This window comes from Primulina tabacum, chromosome 4, assembly GCF_025594145.1.
Source record: "Primulina tabacum isolate GXHZ01 chromosome 4, ASM2559414v2, whole genome shotgun sequence".
NCBI lineage: Eukaryota > Viridiplantae > Streptophyta > Magnoliopsida > Lamiales > Gesneriaceae > Primulina > Primulina tabacum.
In genome coordinates this window covers 43,205,972-43,222,557 of record NC_134553.1, presented here as the reverse complement: position 1 = coordinate 43,222,557, position 16,586 = coordinate 43,205,972, and the positions used below count along the sequence as shown (strand labels likewise).

General features: G+C 33.6%; 2 protein-coding genes across 2 annotated transcripts; both read right to left on the bottom strand.

Moving 5' to 3' along the window:
- Window positions 1–9,960: 9,960 nt before the first annotated feature.
- LOC142543314 (universal stress protein PHOS34) lies at window positions 9,961–11,660 on the bottom strand. Its single transcript, XM_075650500.1, has 4 exons — window positions 11,342–11,660; window positions 10,677–10,786; window positions 10,471–10,589; window positions 9,961–10,312 (listed from the first exon to the last, which is right to left on the bottom strand). The coding sequence occupies exons 1-4, from the start codon at window positions 11,517–11,519 to the stop codon at window positions 10,234–10,236; spliced, it is 486 nt and encodes a 161-aa protein (XP_075506615.1). The 5' UTR covers window positions 11,520–11,660; the 3' UTR covers window positions 9,961–10,233.
- A 2,234-nt stretch (window positions 11,661–13,894) lies between these two features.
- Window positions 13,895–16,082, bottom strand: LOC142543313 (UPF0481 protein At3g47200-like). The gene is made up of 2 exons (XM_075650499.1): window positions 15,434–16,082; window positions 13,895–15,351 (listed from the first exon to the last, which is right to left on the bottom strand). The coding sequence occupies exon 2, from the start codon at window positions 15,293–15,295 to the stop codon at window positions 13,970–13,972; it is 1,326 nt and encodes a 441-aa protein (XP_075506614.1). The 5' UTR covers window positions 15,296–15,351; window positions 15,434–16,082; the 3' UTR covers window positions 13,895–13,969.
- Window positions 16,083–16,586: the final 504 nt, after the last annotated feature.

Below are 16,586 nucleotides of genomic sequence, written 5' to 3'. Positions count from 1 at the left end.
TTCATCAACCTTTTTTCCTTGAAATTTTGATGTAATGTCAAGGCTCGGCTGAAATCTCGATCTGCCAGGTTGTAAGCTATCCTTGGATATATTACTCCTACAATCTTTCCTGCACAGAGGTTTCCTGAGATAGTTCCCAGTACTGAATCTTGAAGATTCCCCATTCTTTTATCGCATATAGCAATATCAATAAGCGAATCTATTCCTTATTTGAAAGTAGCCTTTATCATAATTTGGATTGCTCCAATATGAATCCAAGACATAGTCCTTGCTACTTCTATCTTGAGTTTTTGTAATTCCTCCTTAATTTCTTCAGAAGGAATTAACTGCATCTCCATTCTATTTCCCGTAAGTTCCATTGGATTGTCATTTCCCTTCTGGAAACTTTATAGATGAAATGATGCTTTCTGTTTCTTAGGCTAAGACTTCCTAAGAACTTTTCTACCTGTCCTGCAGAGAATCCTTGATATCTCTGTAAGCTAGGATTTTCTCTCATGCTCTTTTGGACCATATTATTAGAGATTGTTGTTTGGCTAAAAAACCCAGACAAATCTTCATGTGTTTCGTGTCGAAACACCTCGTCCTCAGTCAGATTCCGATTCAGTTCCATCGGATTCTCCTTGACTTAGAACTTCTTCTTCTTCATATATACTCTCATCTGAGGCCATGTCCTCAAATCGGTATACTTGAATAAGATCTTGGTAATAAACTGCTTCTTCAATATCCGGGGTAGGATCGAAACGTTTAATACATCTTGTTTTATTTTCTGGACAGTTGGTCGAGATATGACCTCTTGCTCCACATGTCCAGCAATTGCAATCCTTGAAACTTTCATTGGTTCGAGTATGAGCTCTTCTGAAAGTTTTCTTCGTAGGTGTTCTTCCTGTGCTTCGAGATGTACTCGATGCTTGGGATGATATCCTACTTCTCGATGGTCCGCTTCTTTGTCCAGATTTATAAGATCTGGCTTTCTGTCTAGACTATACAGTTCTTGGTTTCCAAGAACTTCTTCCACTTCGTGCATAAGGATGAGTCCTAAAACTTTTCCTCTTATGCTTCTGTGGTTTACTTTCGATAATTGTTGGAAGATCATTTTCCTTACAACACAAAGGAGTTCTTTTGTTGATACCCCTTAAGCGTTTGTAATTCTTTTGTAATGCTGCCATATGGCACCATTCTGCCAACTTTCCTTTGAGGAAAGAGGCTCTTCTTGCCAGCGTATCTGGATTGCCCGGTACGTATTCTCTTATGAGCATTTCTCTCCAAGGGCTTGGCATTTTTGCGAAGAAAAGCTGCATAGCTATATCTTCTTCGACTCCTGGATTCCATCGATATTTAGTGAATAACATAATGTATTCATCTACTAAACATATATCGTGTAATTCAAGACTATACAGAGCCTGAGTATATTTTTTCCTCTTCTCTGTATCTTGACTGTTAAAATAGTCTACGCCTATAAATTGTGCTTTAAATAGGGTAGTCATTTTTCCGGCTATCTCGCTCAGAGATTCTCCGGCCAGGACTGACTCTTTCATTTCTAACGAAGTCATGTCCCAAGCAATCTTCACTGATCCCATTAGACTCATTTCTAAAAGTTTAATGAATCCTTCTTTATTAAGATCAAGTGTTCCTGCTGCGATTCTCATAGCAGATTTCCAATCATCTATGAGATTTTCTCTGTTTTTGAAATCTAATACATCAAGGTTAAGCATAACCCCATAAGGATGTATAGGATCTAAAACAGTCTTTCCGTAGGGTGTTTGATGCAAGGGGAATTTGATTTCTCCTTGTCATTGTACTCGCTGGGTATGATCCTCCACCAGTATGGAAATCAGATTGAGATTCTCTCATGTTTACATTCTGAGATCCCACACTTTCCCTCGGTGGTTCCTGAGTAGATGACCAGGTTATAGCAGGTATTTCACCTCGTGGTGTGTTCATCTTTAAATCTACCACTTTGAGATTTGCGAAAGATTCCGCAAGCTCTTGTAGATCCTCCAGACCAATCCTTTCTAAAGTTGTCATCAGATCAATTTCTTTTCTGAGATAGAATTGATTAGATTGATCATCTTTTCTTCTTCAGTCAAAGGTTTTGACAACACTGTGGTCTTTCCTTGTTGGTGTAACAAGGGTTCAGTACCGAATGAGGGTGGTAACCATCCTCTTGAAGTCCTTTTACTAGAACCTGATTGTTGTTCTAGTTTCTGGATTCTTGTTTGAATATCCTTTAATATTCCAAGAATTTCTTCTTGGTTTTTAAGGATTTCTTCAACTCGTTGATGTACAAAATATAGTATGTTGCCATAATTTTGTACTGTTTTCTGGATTTCTCTAAGATCTAAAGAGATATTAGAGGAGTCTGGTACTATCTCCAAAAACTTATTAGCTTGAATCATAAGTTTACCTGAGAGTTTACCTGAGGGTGCTGATGCTTCTCTTTCTGTTCTTGATATCTAACAATAGTTAGATTAACTTGTCTATATTCCAAAATATTGGAATAAATCTTGTAAATTATTTTTCTCGAACCTAAGTTCGGATTCATAATTTTTCGAAATTCTCCTTCTCATACAATTAGTTACTAGTAATAATAAAATCTGTGTTTGAAATAAATTAACATTTCGCTCTGATACCATTTTGAGATAGCCCGGGGATCAATTAAATCAATTAAACTCAAATAGGAAAGAAGGGCAATTTTGGCATTTTGAAAATTATATTCGTATCAAAACACAACTTCTTTTTCAAATGTACTGATACACAATTTACCCTTAATATATTTGTTTGATTGATTGATTGATTAAATTTAAATAAGATGATAAATTACAATTTTATTAATTTTAGTTATTAATTAATGAATTTAAATAAATAAAATATATCGAGGATAATATTAAAATTTTAATTCAATGATTTCATTGATGTGATAAATAACAATATAACAAAATTGCAACCAACCATTTAATTGAATTGGATTATTAATCTCTTCAAACCAAGTACACACAAACTTAGTGTATGAATTTGTTTCTTAATTAGAACGTAATAATCGTTTTTTAAAATAAATTCTAACATACTTTGTAATACATCATCTCCAAAAATATAGATGCTCCGTGACAGACATTACCATAATATTATATTTGTTGCCACTTTCTAATATTATATTTTATTATATGATTTTAGTGGGAAGAGTTTGGTGGGCCTCTCTGAAATTCTTAACGCGCAACATTAGCGCGTCCAGAACACCGTGCCGAATCTGATTTGCTGCAACCTTCAATAGTGACGGAAATCTGGTGAACAGCGCGTGAAACGGCATAAGCGAATCCAAACCTCCCGCGTGTAGTAATAATGTTTTCCAAATATTGTTTACGGATAATGGATGAAGCCATATTTACACCAATCTAAATTAAAAACTTAAATATTTTTTAGACAATATCTTTGCAGTACCTAGAATGGGGTAATGAAATCCTATCTATGTGGGCACTATCCTCACTTCATTTCAGTGGATAAGATTTTGGCACACATACAATTTCAAAAAAAAAAGTGGGTCCTATATATGTATGGACAAATCTTGGCCATTCATCCTATCATGGGGACAATGCCCACATGGGTAGGATGAAATAAACCCTAGAATGGTACCCGAGCTGGCTCTTATCCCGAATTTTAGTTATGGGATGACCCGAGTTCCGACCCCTTCCCTCGCCCAAGTTATAGATGACCTAGATACTTCCCTGGGTTTCGTTTATGTTTAGGTGTAAATTAATATTATACTACACATGCAATTTTTCTTCCAAAAACCAAAACGCCCAATTTATTATTCCATCTGACCATGTGCGGTTGTGAAATAAGCATTTTACGGTCATTGGCTAGGGTTACTATAAAAAAATTTGAAATCGAGTTAGTGTATCCTAAGGCTTCAAATTGACTTATATAGTACCAAACTGAAAAACGTGCACATCATGGAGATAAAATTGTAATTTTCTCTTTTTCTTATGCTAATTAATTTTTACATTGAAAATTTAGAAATTATTTCAAAATAAGAATTTATAATATATTTTTTTATATTTTCAATGTATATTTATTCGAATAGGATTTGATTTAAAATATAGGCAAAAACTTGTGTGAGATGGTCTTGCGGGTCGTATTTTGTGAGACAGACCTCTTATTTGGGTCATCCATGAAAAAATATTACTTTTTATGCTAAGATTATTATTTTTTATTGTGAATATCAGTAGGGTTGTCACGTCTCACAGATAAAGATTCGTGAGACCGTCTCACAAAAAAACTTACTCCAAAATATATGGTTTCTGATAATTATTTTTAATTTTAGATTAGCAGATATATGACCATTTAGTGAATACAAGTCACCACGGTAATTAATATTATGAACGCATTTACCATAAATAAACATTGCCCCACATAAAAGCATCAATGATAATAATTTTTCCAAACAAGAATTGTAAATTTATAATGTAATAAATCTCATTATATGATTTACCATGTATTTTCTTTTTAACCGTTAAGCACGGAGAAAAAAAGAAGAAAGACTTAAGAAATTATTATAATGACAATTATAATAAATAATACTTATTAAATATTATGATAATGAGTATAATAATATTATTCAGTATTATTATTAGCCGTAATAATTATTTTTATATAAAATAAGATATGAAACAGAATCCAAACCTCCCGCAAACGTTTTCCAAATTTACGTCAATCAAAATTAAAAACTGTAATATTTTTTAGACAATATCTTTGATCTTGATTTTCTTGTTTTTTCAGATTTATTACAATAAAACCCCAAGCACTTGTTATCTATATATATTCGTCAAATCTTGTAATCAACTATCAATTCTATCATTCAACAATATTTTTCAAGAAATAATTAGTTGGTCTTTTTTCTAAAGATGGGTAGGGCAAAATTGCGTCTGGAACTATTAAGTACAGAGAAAGGAAGAAGAAAGACCTACGAAATCAGGAGAAAAGGTTTGAAGAAGAAGGCCGAGGAATTGTCCACTCTTTGTGGAGTCGACCTGTGCATGATTTTGCACCCACCACCGCTAAAGAACGAAGAAATCGAGCCATTTGTTTGGTCCAATGATCCAGGTCAGGTTGCGAATCTGATCGAATCCCACAAATTGTCAAGGTTAGGCGATGAATATTCCAAGTCAAGAACATACAATTTGTCCACCTTCTACGAGGATCAAACCAGAAAAATCAAGGAAGAGATAGAGAAATTGAGAAAAAAGAATCGAGAAGCTAAATATCCCAATTGGGACGAAAGGTACAATCATTTTTCGCTGGAAGAGTTGAAAAATCTCACCGGTGTTTTAACAGAGAAGATCAACGCTGCGAAAGGCTGGAGTAATTTCTTGAAGGAAAGAAAAGTCGATGTTACGGAATCGAATATTTCGACGAATCAAGGTACTCAAGAAAACGTGCTAGGAATGGTGGACACAAGGTTTGAGCAGTACCCATTGTCCAATTTTGATGCCGAATATTATAATCTGGAATATCAGAGGAGAACACTAGCAGCGATGGCGATGAATATCGGGACATCGTGCATCGTTAACAATGCAACGTTTAATTATATTGAGAATGGAATAGTTAATGTTGATCCAATGAGTTACAATATGGAGACCATGCCTGATCACCCGGAGCCACAACATATTGGCCAAAAAGGCTTAATGATGAATAATCCTGCTGCTTATTATTTTCCTCGGATGGATGCAGTTTATGGAGAAGATTACAGCAGAATGGCTCAACATATTGGCCAAGGACTAGTGGCCAATGATCCTACTCATTATAATTTCCCTGAGATTGATGAATCTTACGGAGAAGACATGCTTCAAAATATGGAATTTTTGAACTCTATGGTTTCGATTGACGATCAAGGGTTTATTTTAGGGGGGTTTTCAAACTTCATTAATTTTTAGGGTTTTCAAGTTTATGGCTACTGTTTAGTAAATATTGAATTACCACTTTTGATGTATATTGTTTTCGTCAACGACAATATATATATTGAAATAATTGTAATATATCTATGATTTGTTGAGCAATAATTCATTCATAAATGTAATATGTGGCAACACTTAGATATGTGTCTCAATTAGGACTTTAATTAAGTTTATATCATGTTGATCTTAAATTTCAATGATTTGATACTGCTTTCTCTCTCAAAAAATTATGATGGAGAGTATGAGTACTCACATAAAATCTCCAACCCATAATGAATTTGGCCAAAAAAGCTTTGATCTTCCCGAAGAAATGATTCTAGTCATCCTTTTGAGACTCCCAGTTGAATCTATCTTGAAGTTTAGGTGCGTTTCCAAATCATGGCTGTCTTTAATTTCTAGCCAACTGTTTATGGAAACCCACGTAAGAGTTTCGACGGAGAACTCAAAGTTGAACGGCCACAAATTAGTGACGTTTACCGTTCTTTATTCTCCATCTGATTCCGAAGATAGTAAGGGAGACATATTGGAAGCAGCAGGATGTAAGGAAAACCGGCGGACTGAACCCATGTTGAGATCCATCTGCTGGAACCTTTGTGAATGAAATAGAACTTGGAGATTAGGCTTGAAGAAACAGAACCCACAAACAGACACGCGTAATTTATCAGTAGCAGAGGAGTGGTGGGCATTAGCAGTTCCCCCTTCGAGCATGGCGATTTTTTTTCATTCAATGTTGATTGTTATGATCTTGATTTTTCAGATGAGGAATATCAAGAACGTGAACAAGAGGTTCAACAAATTAAACACGTTATCATCAAAGTCAGAAATTATTAGCAATCCGATGGTGCCTAAAAGTAAAATTCAAGTGGTGCCTCGCCCGACATCCGATATATTCACCTAACATTTCGAAAAGGTGACGCTTCCCTTCGATGATATGCAATTCAAATACAAATATAGTGCGAAAACTTATAAAATTCAAAAAGCAGGTGGTTATGGAACTTTGACGTTACAGTTGGAGAAAATCATCTAGTGGAAATTGGTTTTGATAGTTTTCAAACTCAAATTCCTTCCGGCATTCTCTTCTCAATTGAGTAATGATTTTCAGTTTTTTAAATTTGATGAAGCTAAATTAGAGAGAAACTGTTAAATTTGTTCAACAACTTTCTTTTAATTTTAGTGATAAATTATATTTTGAAAATTGGCTTTCTACAAGTATAAATTCTTCTATTAGACCTATACCACGAAATACACTCAAACACATACTTAAAAATTTAGTTGTCGATAAAAAAATAATTAGTTAAAAAATTTGCTAGTTTGTATAATAAATATTCTTTGTGATCCGATATTTGGAGTGATTATTGAAAATTTATTCATAATGGGTATTACATATCATTGGATGAATAATTTTGGAACATTTAAAAATGATTGCTTGCATATAGATGTTTTAACAAAACACACGCGACACAAAATATTTCTCAAATTATATTTATTATTTTAGAAGAATAAAATTTAACTTCTCAAATTTTTTCAATCTCTTTTGATAATACTAGTGCAAATACTTCTAGTATTAATGAGCTTATTAAAATATGTAAATCATCACTAGGTGGTAATTTTTTTCAAATGTACATGTCTATTTTATATATGTGTGTTCAAGATGAACTAAAAAATTTATCATCACATATTAAACCAATTAGGAACACAATTTATTATTTATGGTCATATCCCCAAGTTATGGAACAATGAGGAAATTTTGCAAAAAAAAAATTGGTATGAGGCCTAAGCAGTTTTAACGAGACGTTCCAACTCGTTGGAATTCAACATATAAATTGTTATTATTATCTTTTGAATATAAAAATGTATCATTAATATTTTTATCAACATGTTCAATTTTTGATTTTTTTTTTTCAAATCAATGGAATATTTGCACTAGAATTTGTGAAATTTTAAAAAAAATTAATGATGTTAGTGACCAATTATCCGGTGTTTATTATCTTACTTCTCATTTAGTTTTAACACGTTGTTGCCACATTACATATATTTTTAGTGAACATATTAAGTCTAATGATGATGTTTAGTTCAATATATTTACGAAATGGAAGAAAAATGAGAAAAATATTTTTTACAATTTCCCAGATATTTTATGTGCTTTTGTTTTATATTTTAGACTTAAATTAGATTATTTACAAGAAATTTTAACATTATTTTATGAATCTTTAGATCATGTTAAGGAAATGGTTCATAATATCTCATTGATTTTGTTTAATATTAAAACTCATTTATATGATATTTATAATAAATATAACACCAAATATGGTAGACAAATCGTTCTACATGAAACACAATGCACTACTACTAGCAATATTATTTCTAAACTTATTAATGCACAATTTTTATTAAAGGACCAGATGAAACTCATGGAGATCCTCAAGTTTCAATCAGAAACTTGATAATTATACTTTTGATTTTAGTGATGTAGTTGAGAAAACTTTCGACATTTTTCTATGGTGGTAGCAAAAAACATAAATATATGCAATTTTCGGCTATTTTATTCTAAATATTGTATTGGCGTTGAGCAAGAACAATTTTTGGTGTCACATCAAAATTTTCTAATATTTTATCAGCATCTTCAGGTATCATGTGCATTAATATTTATTGGTATCATATCAACGTCCGGAATTCAACCCACACTAGAGTTTCAATGGGAAATTCAAAGTTGAGCGGTCATAGTTATATTATTTGCAATTTCCGGACACTACGGCCTCAAGCAATGTTCATTTTTGTGCGAAAGAATCCTTTACTTTTGCAATTGATACCGATTATCCAATGAAATATACACCTGACCGTGCTTGGGTAGTAGGCTCTTGTAATGGGTTGATATGCATCTTCGTGGATGCAAAAATTCCGTCTTGCGGAACCCATCTACTAGGAAATCAAAGAAGTTGCCTCCTAGCGGTACGAAACCGAAGATATATAATCACATAGTAGCAGCATAAGGGTTTGATTTTGATGAGCAAAAGGATGATTATAAAGTTGTGGTAATTCTCCGTTTGTTTTGAAGAGTTCGTCGGTATAGTTTATGGTTTGAGAACTGATTGTTGGAAGAGGGTGGTGGATTTTGAGGATACTGGCATTCTAATACCATTATCATATCCAATCATTTTTGCAAGTGGTAAAAGCTAAATTGGTCATGGTCTAGTGGGAGATTATTTGTCTGGATTCAGAGAGTGAGGCATGCAAAAAATTGGATCAACCAGATTATGGCGGAATGATATCAATCGCACACTGGAGGTGTTTGGAGGATGCCTTTGCGTTCTTTTCTATGAGGCAAACACTCATGTTGATGTGTGGGTATTGAAGGAGTATGGTGTGAAGGGGTCTTGGACTAAGTTGTCGCTTTCCTTGCATTGGTTGTGGTGGGAGATTTGTGTTCTTGAAACCATTGTATATGCTACCGAATGGTGGGATTTTATTGATCGTTGGAAGAAGTCTCGTCCTTTGCAACCCAACATGTTGTTCATTCAGGGTTCTTGAGGCAAGAAGTTTCGGTGGGGGAGCATATCCACGTTGAAACCTTAGTTTCACCTTCTGTCAAATGAAGAATGTATTGATAACATCTAAGAGAACTTTATAATAAAATTGAAAATCAGTAAGTGCTCTTTTGGGGTGTATTTCATTGGACTTGTTCATGATTTTCCTATTATTTTCATTAAGATTACTATTTGAGAAACTCTCCTCTTCATCCTTTCGTTTGTTTGTATGCTCCTCTTGCATTTGTGACAGTAAAATATGCTTAGGAATTAGCTGCTCCTACAAGATTTCATCTTGAACCGTGTTTGGCATCAACTTCACCTGCAATTTTCTGTTCTGTCACTAACCAACTATTCCTGGTGCATCTTTCACTCTAAATGCTTTTTGAGGAACATAACACGTAATATATTTGTGAGATATAGAAAATTTGTGTTGTTCCATTTATGCTCTTTTAGCGTCCAATGTCAATATCATATCTCGCTTGACAAATCACAACAACTGAAATACAGTTAGTTTTATTTGGAGAAACACACAAAACATACAGGCTCAAAAGGCCTTTCAGTGTTCTTATGCAGACAAGACAGTGACAAGAGAAATGATTTTGATATCCTTCTATCTTATTACAGGAAACAACACACTAAAGAGTAAACTGAATAAACCTCCTCCACTCGAAAAGTAACTTACAGAAAATGGAATACAGAAAACATTTTGGAACTCAGAGAGCAACACGTAGTAAGCTGCACCAGAAAATGAGAGGCGTTTAGTCTTGGCTCTTCACTACTGTGATAGGACAAGGGGCATTGTTCACCAAAAAGTTGCTCACACTTCCCATTATAACCCTGCAGATTAATGTTGAGATCAAACCGTTATGAACTACTAGTTAGGAATGCGGAACAAATAACGAAAAGGGCCCTCCATGGGGGTAGTCTACAGCTCGAGAAACGAAAAAAATGGGATTCTTGGAACAACTAGAATGATATAATAGCATGAAAGAAACCTTTTGATTTTGCCAAGCCCTCGATTCCCAACAACCAGACAATCAAGGGGAATGTGATCGATGGATTCACATATCTTCTCTCGAGCATCTCCCCAGAAGATTTTCAAGAGCACGGTGATCTGAAATCAAGTGGAGACAAAAATGGTTAAAATACTGCAATGCCGAAATAAAAAGATTCAAAGCTGTGAATACAACTTGAAATTCACCTCTTTCTGCCTAGACGCGGTGGAGAGAATATCCAATGATTCGGGGTCAGGATTAACCCCATATTTCTTCATGAGAACAGGGTTCGAGAAGTCACACAAAGGAATCAAAGCTAACAAAATTATGAAAGTAGATCAGTAGGTTCACAGACACAAAATAGATCCTTCTTCCATTTTCCAAGTGAATAACAAAAGGATACAACTTTTGAGCTATAGAATATGAGACTTGATGATAAAAAGCTGCATTAATAACACCTAATTTTGACAATTGACAAAGTGGATAAGCTTGTAATTTTGGTGAACATGACTGCAAACAATTCTCCTTCATCTGTCATGAATCATGATAACACCCAAAACGAGAGAATCCCTCGTCCATCAAAATCGAGAATCAAATTCAGAAACTAACGCCTGGGAGAATTAACTTAACATAAAAACGAAGAACAATAATCAAGAATCTAGTGACTACCAACATAATTAATTTAGAAGAATTTTTCCTGGAGCATCAAGAAAAGAACAACTCATAAAAAAACGAACTTTGATGCTCTAATCAGATCATGAAAAAGAAAACAATGGTCCAGAATCAGACTAGTTATTTGGTCACTGCTTCTCATAGAACCACCAAATAGTCGTTCATATATGAAGAAAGAATAAGGATGATGATAGCATACGAGAACCGGTGGTCTCCCAGAGCTGCATCTCGCCTTCTTCATAATTGCCCTCGGGGCGTACAGTGACGAGAATCAGGTGATCACCGTTCCGAGCAATGTTATCCACAGCCCACTGCAGAGCTTTTCTGCTGCACGGCGAGAAATCCACGGCCACACCGACTCTCCTGGTAGACGCCATCTCTCTCTCTCGCTCCACAGATTTTTGGCTTCTCTCTCTACAATTATATGTTCTTGTCTGACTTTTTCACGAGTGGGATTCAACAAAAAGAAGGGACTCAGATGCAGAAATAGTGAGGTGCGTTGAACCAAAGAATCGCGGCAATCTTTTCTTTGGTCAACTCGTCATCATTGTCACCTAGAGTGGATGCGCTTCTTTTGTTTCTTTCCCCCATCGGAATGAAAAAATATCAAGTTAAATTTTGGTTAATCTATTCTATTTTATTAAGAACGAGGACACAATAATAATCATTTAAGAAACACCAATTTTTTTTTTCCAATTTTACGCTTATACGATATTAATATTATACTTTTGTTTTTTGTTTTTGTTTTAAATTTCAACATATTTTTATTTTTATTTTTTTTTATTTCAACAATTCAAATATCAATTCAGTCACTCCATAATTTATCAAATTTCACTTTAGTCCATCGATAATAATAAAAAATACTATACAAACGCATCGCGTGTACAAAATAACTAGTATTATATATGATTGGTCGTTTAAAATAAGGTAACCAAACGAAATTGTCTTATTTTTTGGGGAGAGTCTTGCTCCTTCTGTAGCATTACTCCCTCTTCCCTTAACAATAAACACGTGTCTTATTCTGTTATATTTTTCTTTCTTTATAATATTTTCTTTGTGATGTAATCCTCTATTCTTTTTTCTTTTCTTATTTATCTTTTTCACCTAAATTTTTTGATTTTTTTCTCATTTTCTCCTCTTTTTTTAATTTAGTTTTTTTAAGAATCTAATTTTATTATTCACTCATACTTCTAATCATAATTTTTTTAATCATTCTTTGACAATTAATATTATTATATATATTAATTAAAATTTTCAAAATCTAAATGCTAGAATTTAAATATTCCAAGATATTATTCATATATTTTTATTTTTAATTATCTAAACTAAATTGGAAACAATTATTACTAAAAAGATATATTTTAAAGAAATAAAATAAAATTATGAATTGTTTTAAATAATTTAAAAAATTAATATTAATTTTTACTCCTGAGGATAAGTTTTAAAATAATAATAATATTTTAGGAGAGATATATTTTTTTTTTGGGTGGAGTTAGAGTAATTTTGGACCCCACTTAATTAATTATTTTTCTGATGGACTCAAAAATTTGTTTTTGTTCCAAATTAAAATGTTTTGAATAAAATAAATTTTGTTTTAAAAATGAAAGTGAAACATATATAAACACAAAAACTTACATAAATTTTCGCTCAAAAAAATTAAATAGAATTGAAATTAAATAAATTTGCATTTTTTTGTAGTATTAATGAATACAAATATATTATCACTATTAATTTAAAATATCTGATTTTAAAATTCTGAATTTTAATAAACAAATTATAAAATTTGAAAGAAACGATGGTCATTTTTTGTGGATGGTTATAACTAATAAAATTTATGATGAGTTATAATTTTTTTTCTAGTAAATGTAAATTCCTTGTAATTTTTAAACTTTATTAAGATGTAAATTTTTTTTTTGGGATCATTATTAGGGATATTATGGATACAAGTATGAAATATTAATAAATAAAATAAATAATAATGAAATGAGTCTTAAAAAAATGACAAATCAAGATTAAGAAAGGGAAAAACGAAAAAAGAGAATGAGAGAGGAATGAATAAAAAAAAGTGCAAAGAGTTTTTTTTATATAAAAAAGATACGTGTCAATTTATGAGAAGGGGGAGTAAAGCTTCAGGAGGAGCATGGATTCCCCGTTTTTTTTGCAATAATTAGGGATGTAAATGAACCAAACCGTTTGTGAGCTATTCGAAACTCGATTCGATAAAAGCTCGTTTGTGCTCGTTTAATAAGGCTCGTTATGATAAACAAATCAAACTCAAGCCTTACAGTATTCGGCTCGTTAGCTCGTGAACATGTTCGTTGGTAAGTTCATAGTAATCTTTTAGATGAAAAAATAATAGTTTTGAATATTTGATTTATTGATTTTGCATATTATTCATGAAATATATAGAAAAATCTATTAAATTTATTTATTATAATAAATTTACAAATTTTAATACGAATAATATATTTTTCTTTAAATATATAATTTACTTTTTAATTAATTTAATGAAAATTTAAATGTATAATTCATATTTATTAAGCTTGCTTAGACTCGATAAAAACTTGAATAAGCTCGTGAGCCATGCATATATTCGTTAAATAAAGCTCGAGCTCGGCTCGATTATAAACGAACCAAGCTCAAACATTCAAGAGTTCGGCTCGGCTCGACTCGATTACATCCCTAGCAATAATAATCCATAAGATTGATTAATTGAGAGATGAATTTACTTTATTTTCTTGTGAACGTACAATTAGTTTCTCAATTTTCATTAAGAAATGAGTAAAATCTCAAGATAATAACAATGAAATTATTGATTATTTGACCACTAATTTCTCTGAAAATGGTGAAATAGAAAATTAACAGCCAAGAACAATGCCCCTGTAAAAAGGAAAACCAACAGCAACAGAACCAAACTGAGGCTTGCGACTCCCGCATGAGTCCTATGATAAGTACGTCTTAATCTCTCCCACCACATTTGCTTTGAGTTTGTTTCGTACTCCTTCATCCTTTCACAAATCTCGTTGTAGGAAAAATACTTCCCTGTATCCACAGGCAACCTCCTGAAAAGGCCAACAATATGTCCTTCCCCACCACCATCAATCAGAATTTTCTTCACTCGACACAATCGCACGTCCATTTTGGACTGAAGCAGTCGTTTCATGAATACCACATAGGATGCAACGTGTTTAGGACGTTCATGGTGGCATAGCTCCATCGCTATGAGGTTTCTGAACAAGATTTCGGTGTAACCATCGACTTTTAGAGGTGGGATTTCGAGCTTTCCATCGAGAAAGTTTATGTTCAGAGGACTTTCTTCAGATATAACCGGTTTGAGGCTTACTCCGAAATCGACAAGATGGGATGCTGGGTGGGGTAGATTTTTGTGCTTGTGCTCCACGTTTGACAGGACTTCAGGTGATGTAGGCAGGTAATGCTGCCTGATGAGGTCTAGTAAATGATGGATTTTGGGATCAAATTTCTCGTGAGGGATGTGTGTGGTGTGCACTGGAAGTAAGTTTTTGAAGAAACACAAGGCAAGTTCAATGAGTGATGAGTGGCATTGAGTGGGGATCGAAACCAAGTGGAATAGCCTCTCAAGAATGAAAAAGGGGACTTGATTTTCGAGTAAGATCAAGTCCCTTTTTATCCTGAAGATCATGTCGTTTGTGCCAAATATTGGATCGTCTCTTCGTCTCAAACTCTTGATCGCATACTCAAGAAGAAGCTCGATTATGAAACAACCATCAACCAGTAGCATCTCAACAAACTCATCACTTCCCATGTCAACTGTTTCGCCGTAGAACTTTCTTGCCTGTTGTTCGACATGCCTTACTGCCTTGATGCAACTGTCTAAAATTTCTTCTGCCTTCCGGCTTCGACTAAGTAACGTGTCGAGGTAGCGCCATTTTGTCTCCTCCGTGGCTTCGACTGTGTGGCGATGGAATGGGCCAATTGGAACCGTGGAAGGGACGTAATATTCTCTGAATTCCTTGGAAAGTTGTTCAGGGACTCTGCAGACACAAAGCGAGGGAGAAATGGATTCGATCTTTTCTTTGATCACGGATGCAAGATTCTCCTCATTCATTATGTCAATCGACACATGATTCTTTTTGGGACCCCATATTTCAAGAGAACTGGAGCCCACTTCCATCTCAGATAAATGAAATAAAATTTGAAAAAAGAAAAGAAATTGTCCCGCTAAAGCTCCTGAAATTACACCAGGAATACCAAAATTAACAAGGGAGTAATAAATACTTAGATTTGATGACAGAATTTTAGAATGACTTACAGCTCAAATCATGAACAAATCAACATCGTCCTTTGGCCTATATTGGATCTTGATTTCTTAGGAATTGTTTGCATGGAATTGTCTTCAGTGCCAAATTTAAAGTCGTGAGACAATTGGGAATCAAAGGTTACTTGAGACTTCAGAACTAGAGCTTTCTAAATATTTCTTAGCCAATTGTAATACTTCTTGTTCTTTAGAGATTGAAAAGGAATTTATTCCTCTTAACGGAAAGTAAAGGATTATTTACAGAAGTTAAAAGATTTGCAGTTGCTTCATTAAAAATCCAAGCACAAACAAAAGTACTCTTTTTCAATTAGAAAGCGTTTGCAATTGCTTAATGATAATCATAAGCATCAAGTTCCAGAACAACCACAACACACTTCTGGAATCAAAGAAATTCAAGAAATCTCTCAACTCTGTGTCTACCAGACACTGGAAGGCCAGAATTTCATTATTTGAGACACAAAGTAAAAAAGGAGATTGAAATTCAAAATGTTTTATACATTTAAATCGTCATTTTTTCAGATCGAAGATGCTTACTTATTCATCCCATTACGTACCAAGATCTGATACAACAACTGAAATTAAAAGGGTAAATTCACTAAACCAAATCTATTCCATGCATGAAAAAGAGAAGGCCTAAACAAAGTATAACTGGCACCACCAAAACCAATCTTTACTGAGCAAACTTGTTGATCAGCCTTGTGCTTCGTGGGAGAAAACTATCTGGTAAAGTGAAGGCTGCAATTGAAATAAAATTTTCCTGTTGAAGATAAAGATGGGGGAACTTTTCAATGTAGAAGGAGGCTGATTATTATTAACTGCTAAATGCAAATGAATGTAACAAAGATGTGCATAACACATGTGGATAGATAAATCAGAAAGACCCGATAATTTGTGGAGACAAGATATATTAAGAAAAGCTGGCAAGCAACTTGTATTGATGACTGAGGCTTCGGGGTGTCTTTCTCGTGCCATGATAATTCAAGGCTGACCAAAAAGATAATCGAAACAATTTTTTATACCAATATCAACTTCTGAAATGGAAAAACAACGAAAATACAAATTCCACAAAATGAAGACATCATTGAATATCTCCGGCACTCCCATGACCCGAAATGAAGTTAGTACACAGTTACATTTTTTGAGGTGT

Excerpts from the sequence above, each read along its gene's own strand:
- LOC142543314 (XM_075650500.1), bottom strand. The coding sequence starts at position 11,519 with ATGGCGTCTACCAGGAGAGTCGGTGTGGCCGTGGATTTCTCGCCGTGC. Across the intron at positions 10,590-10,676 it reads CCGCGTCTAGGCAGAAAGAG|ATCACCGTGCTCTTGAAAAT; the intron begins GTGAATTTCAAG and ends ACTTGATTTCAG. Across the intron at positions 10,313-10,470 it reads GGGCTTGGCAAAATCAAAAG|GGTTATAATGGGAAGTGTGA; the intron begins GTTTCTTTCATG and ends ATTAATCTGCAG.
- LOC142543313 (XM_075650499.1), bottom strand. The coding sequence starts at position 15,295 with ATGGAAGTGGGCTCCAGTTCTCTTGAAATATGGGGTCCCAAAAAGAAT.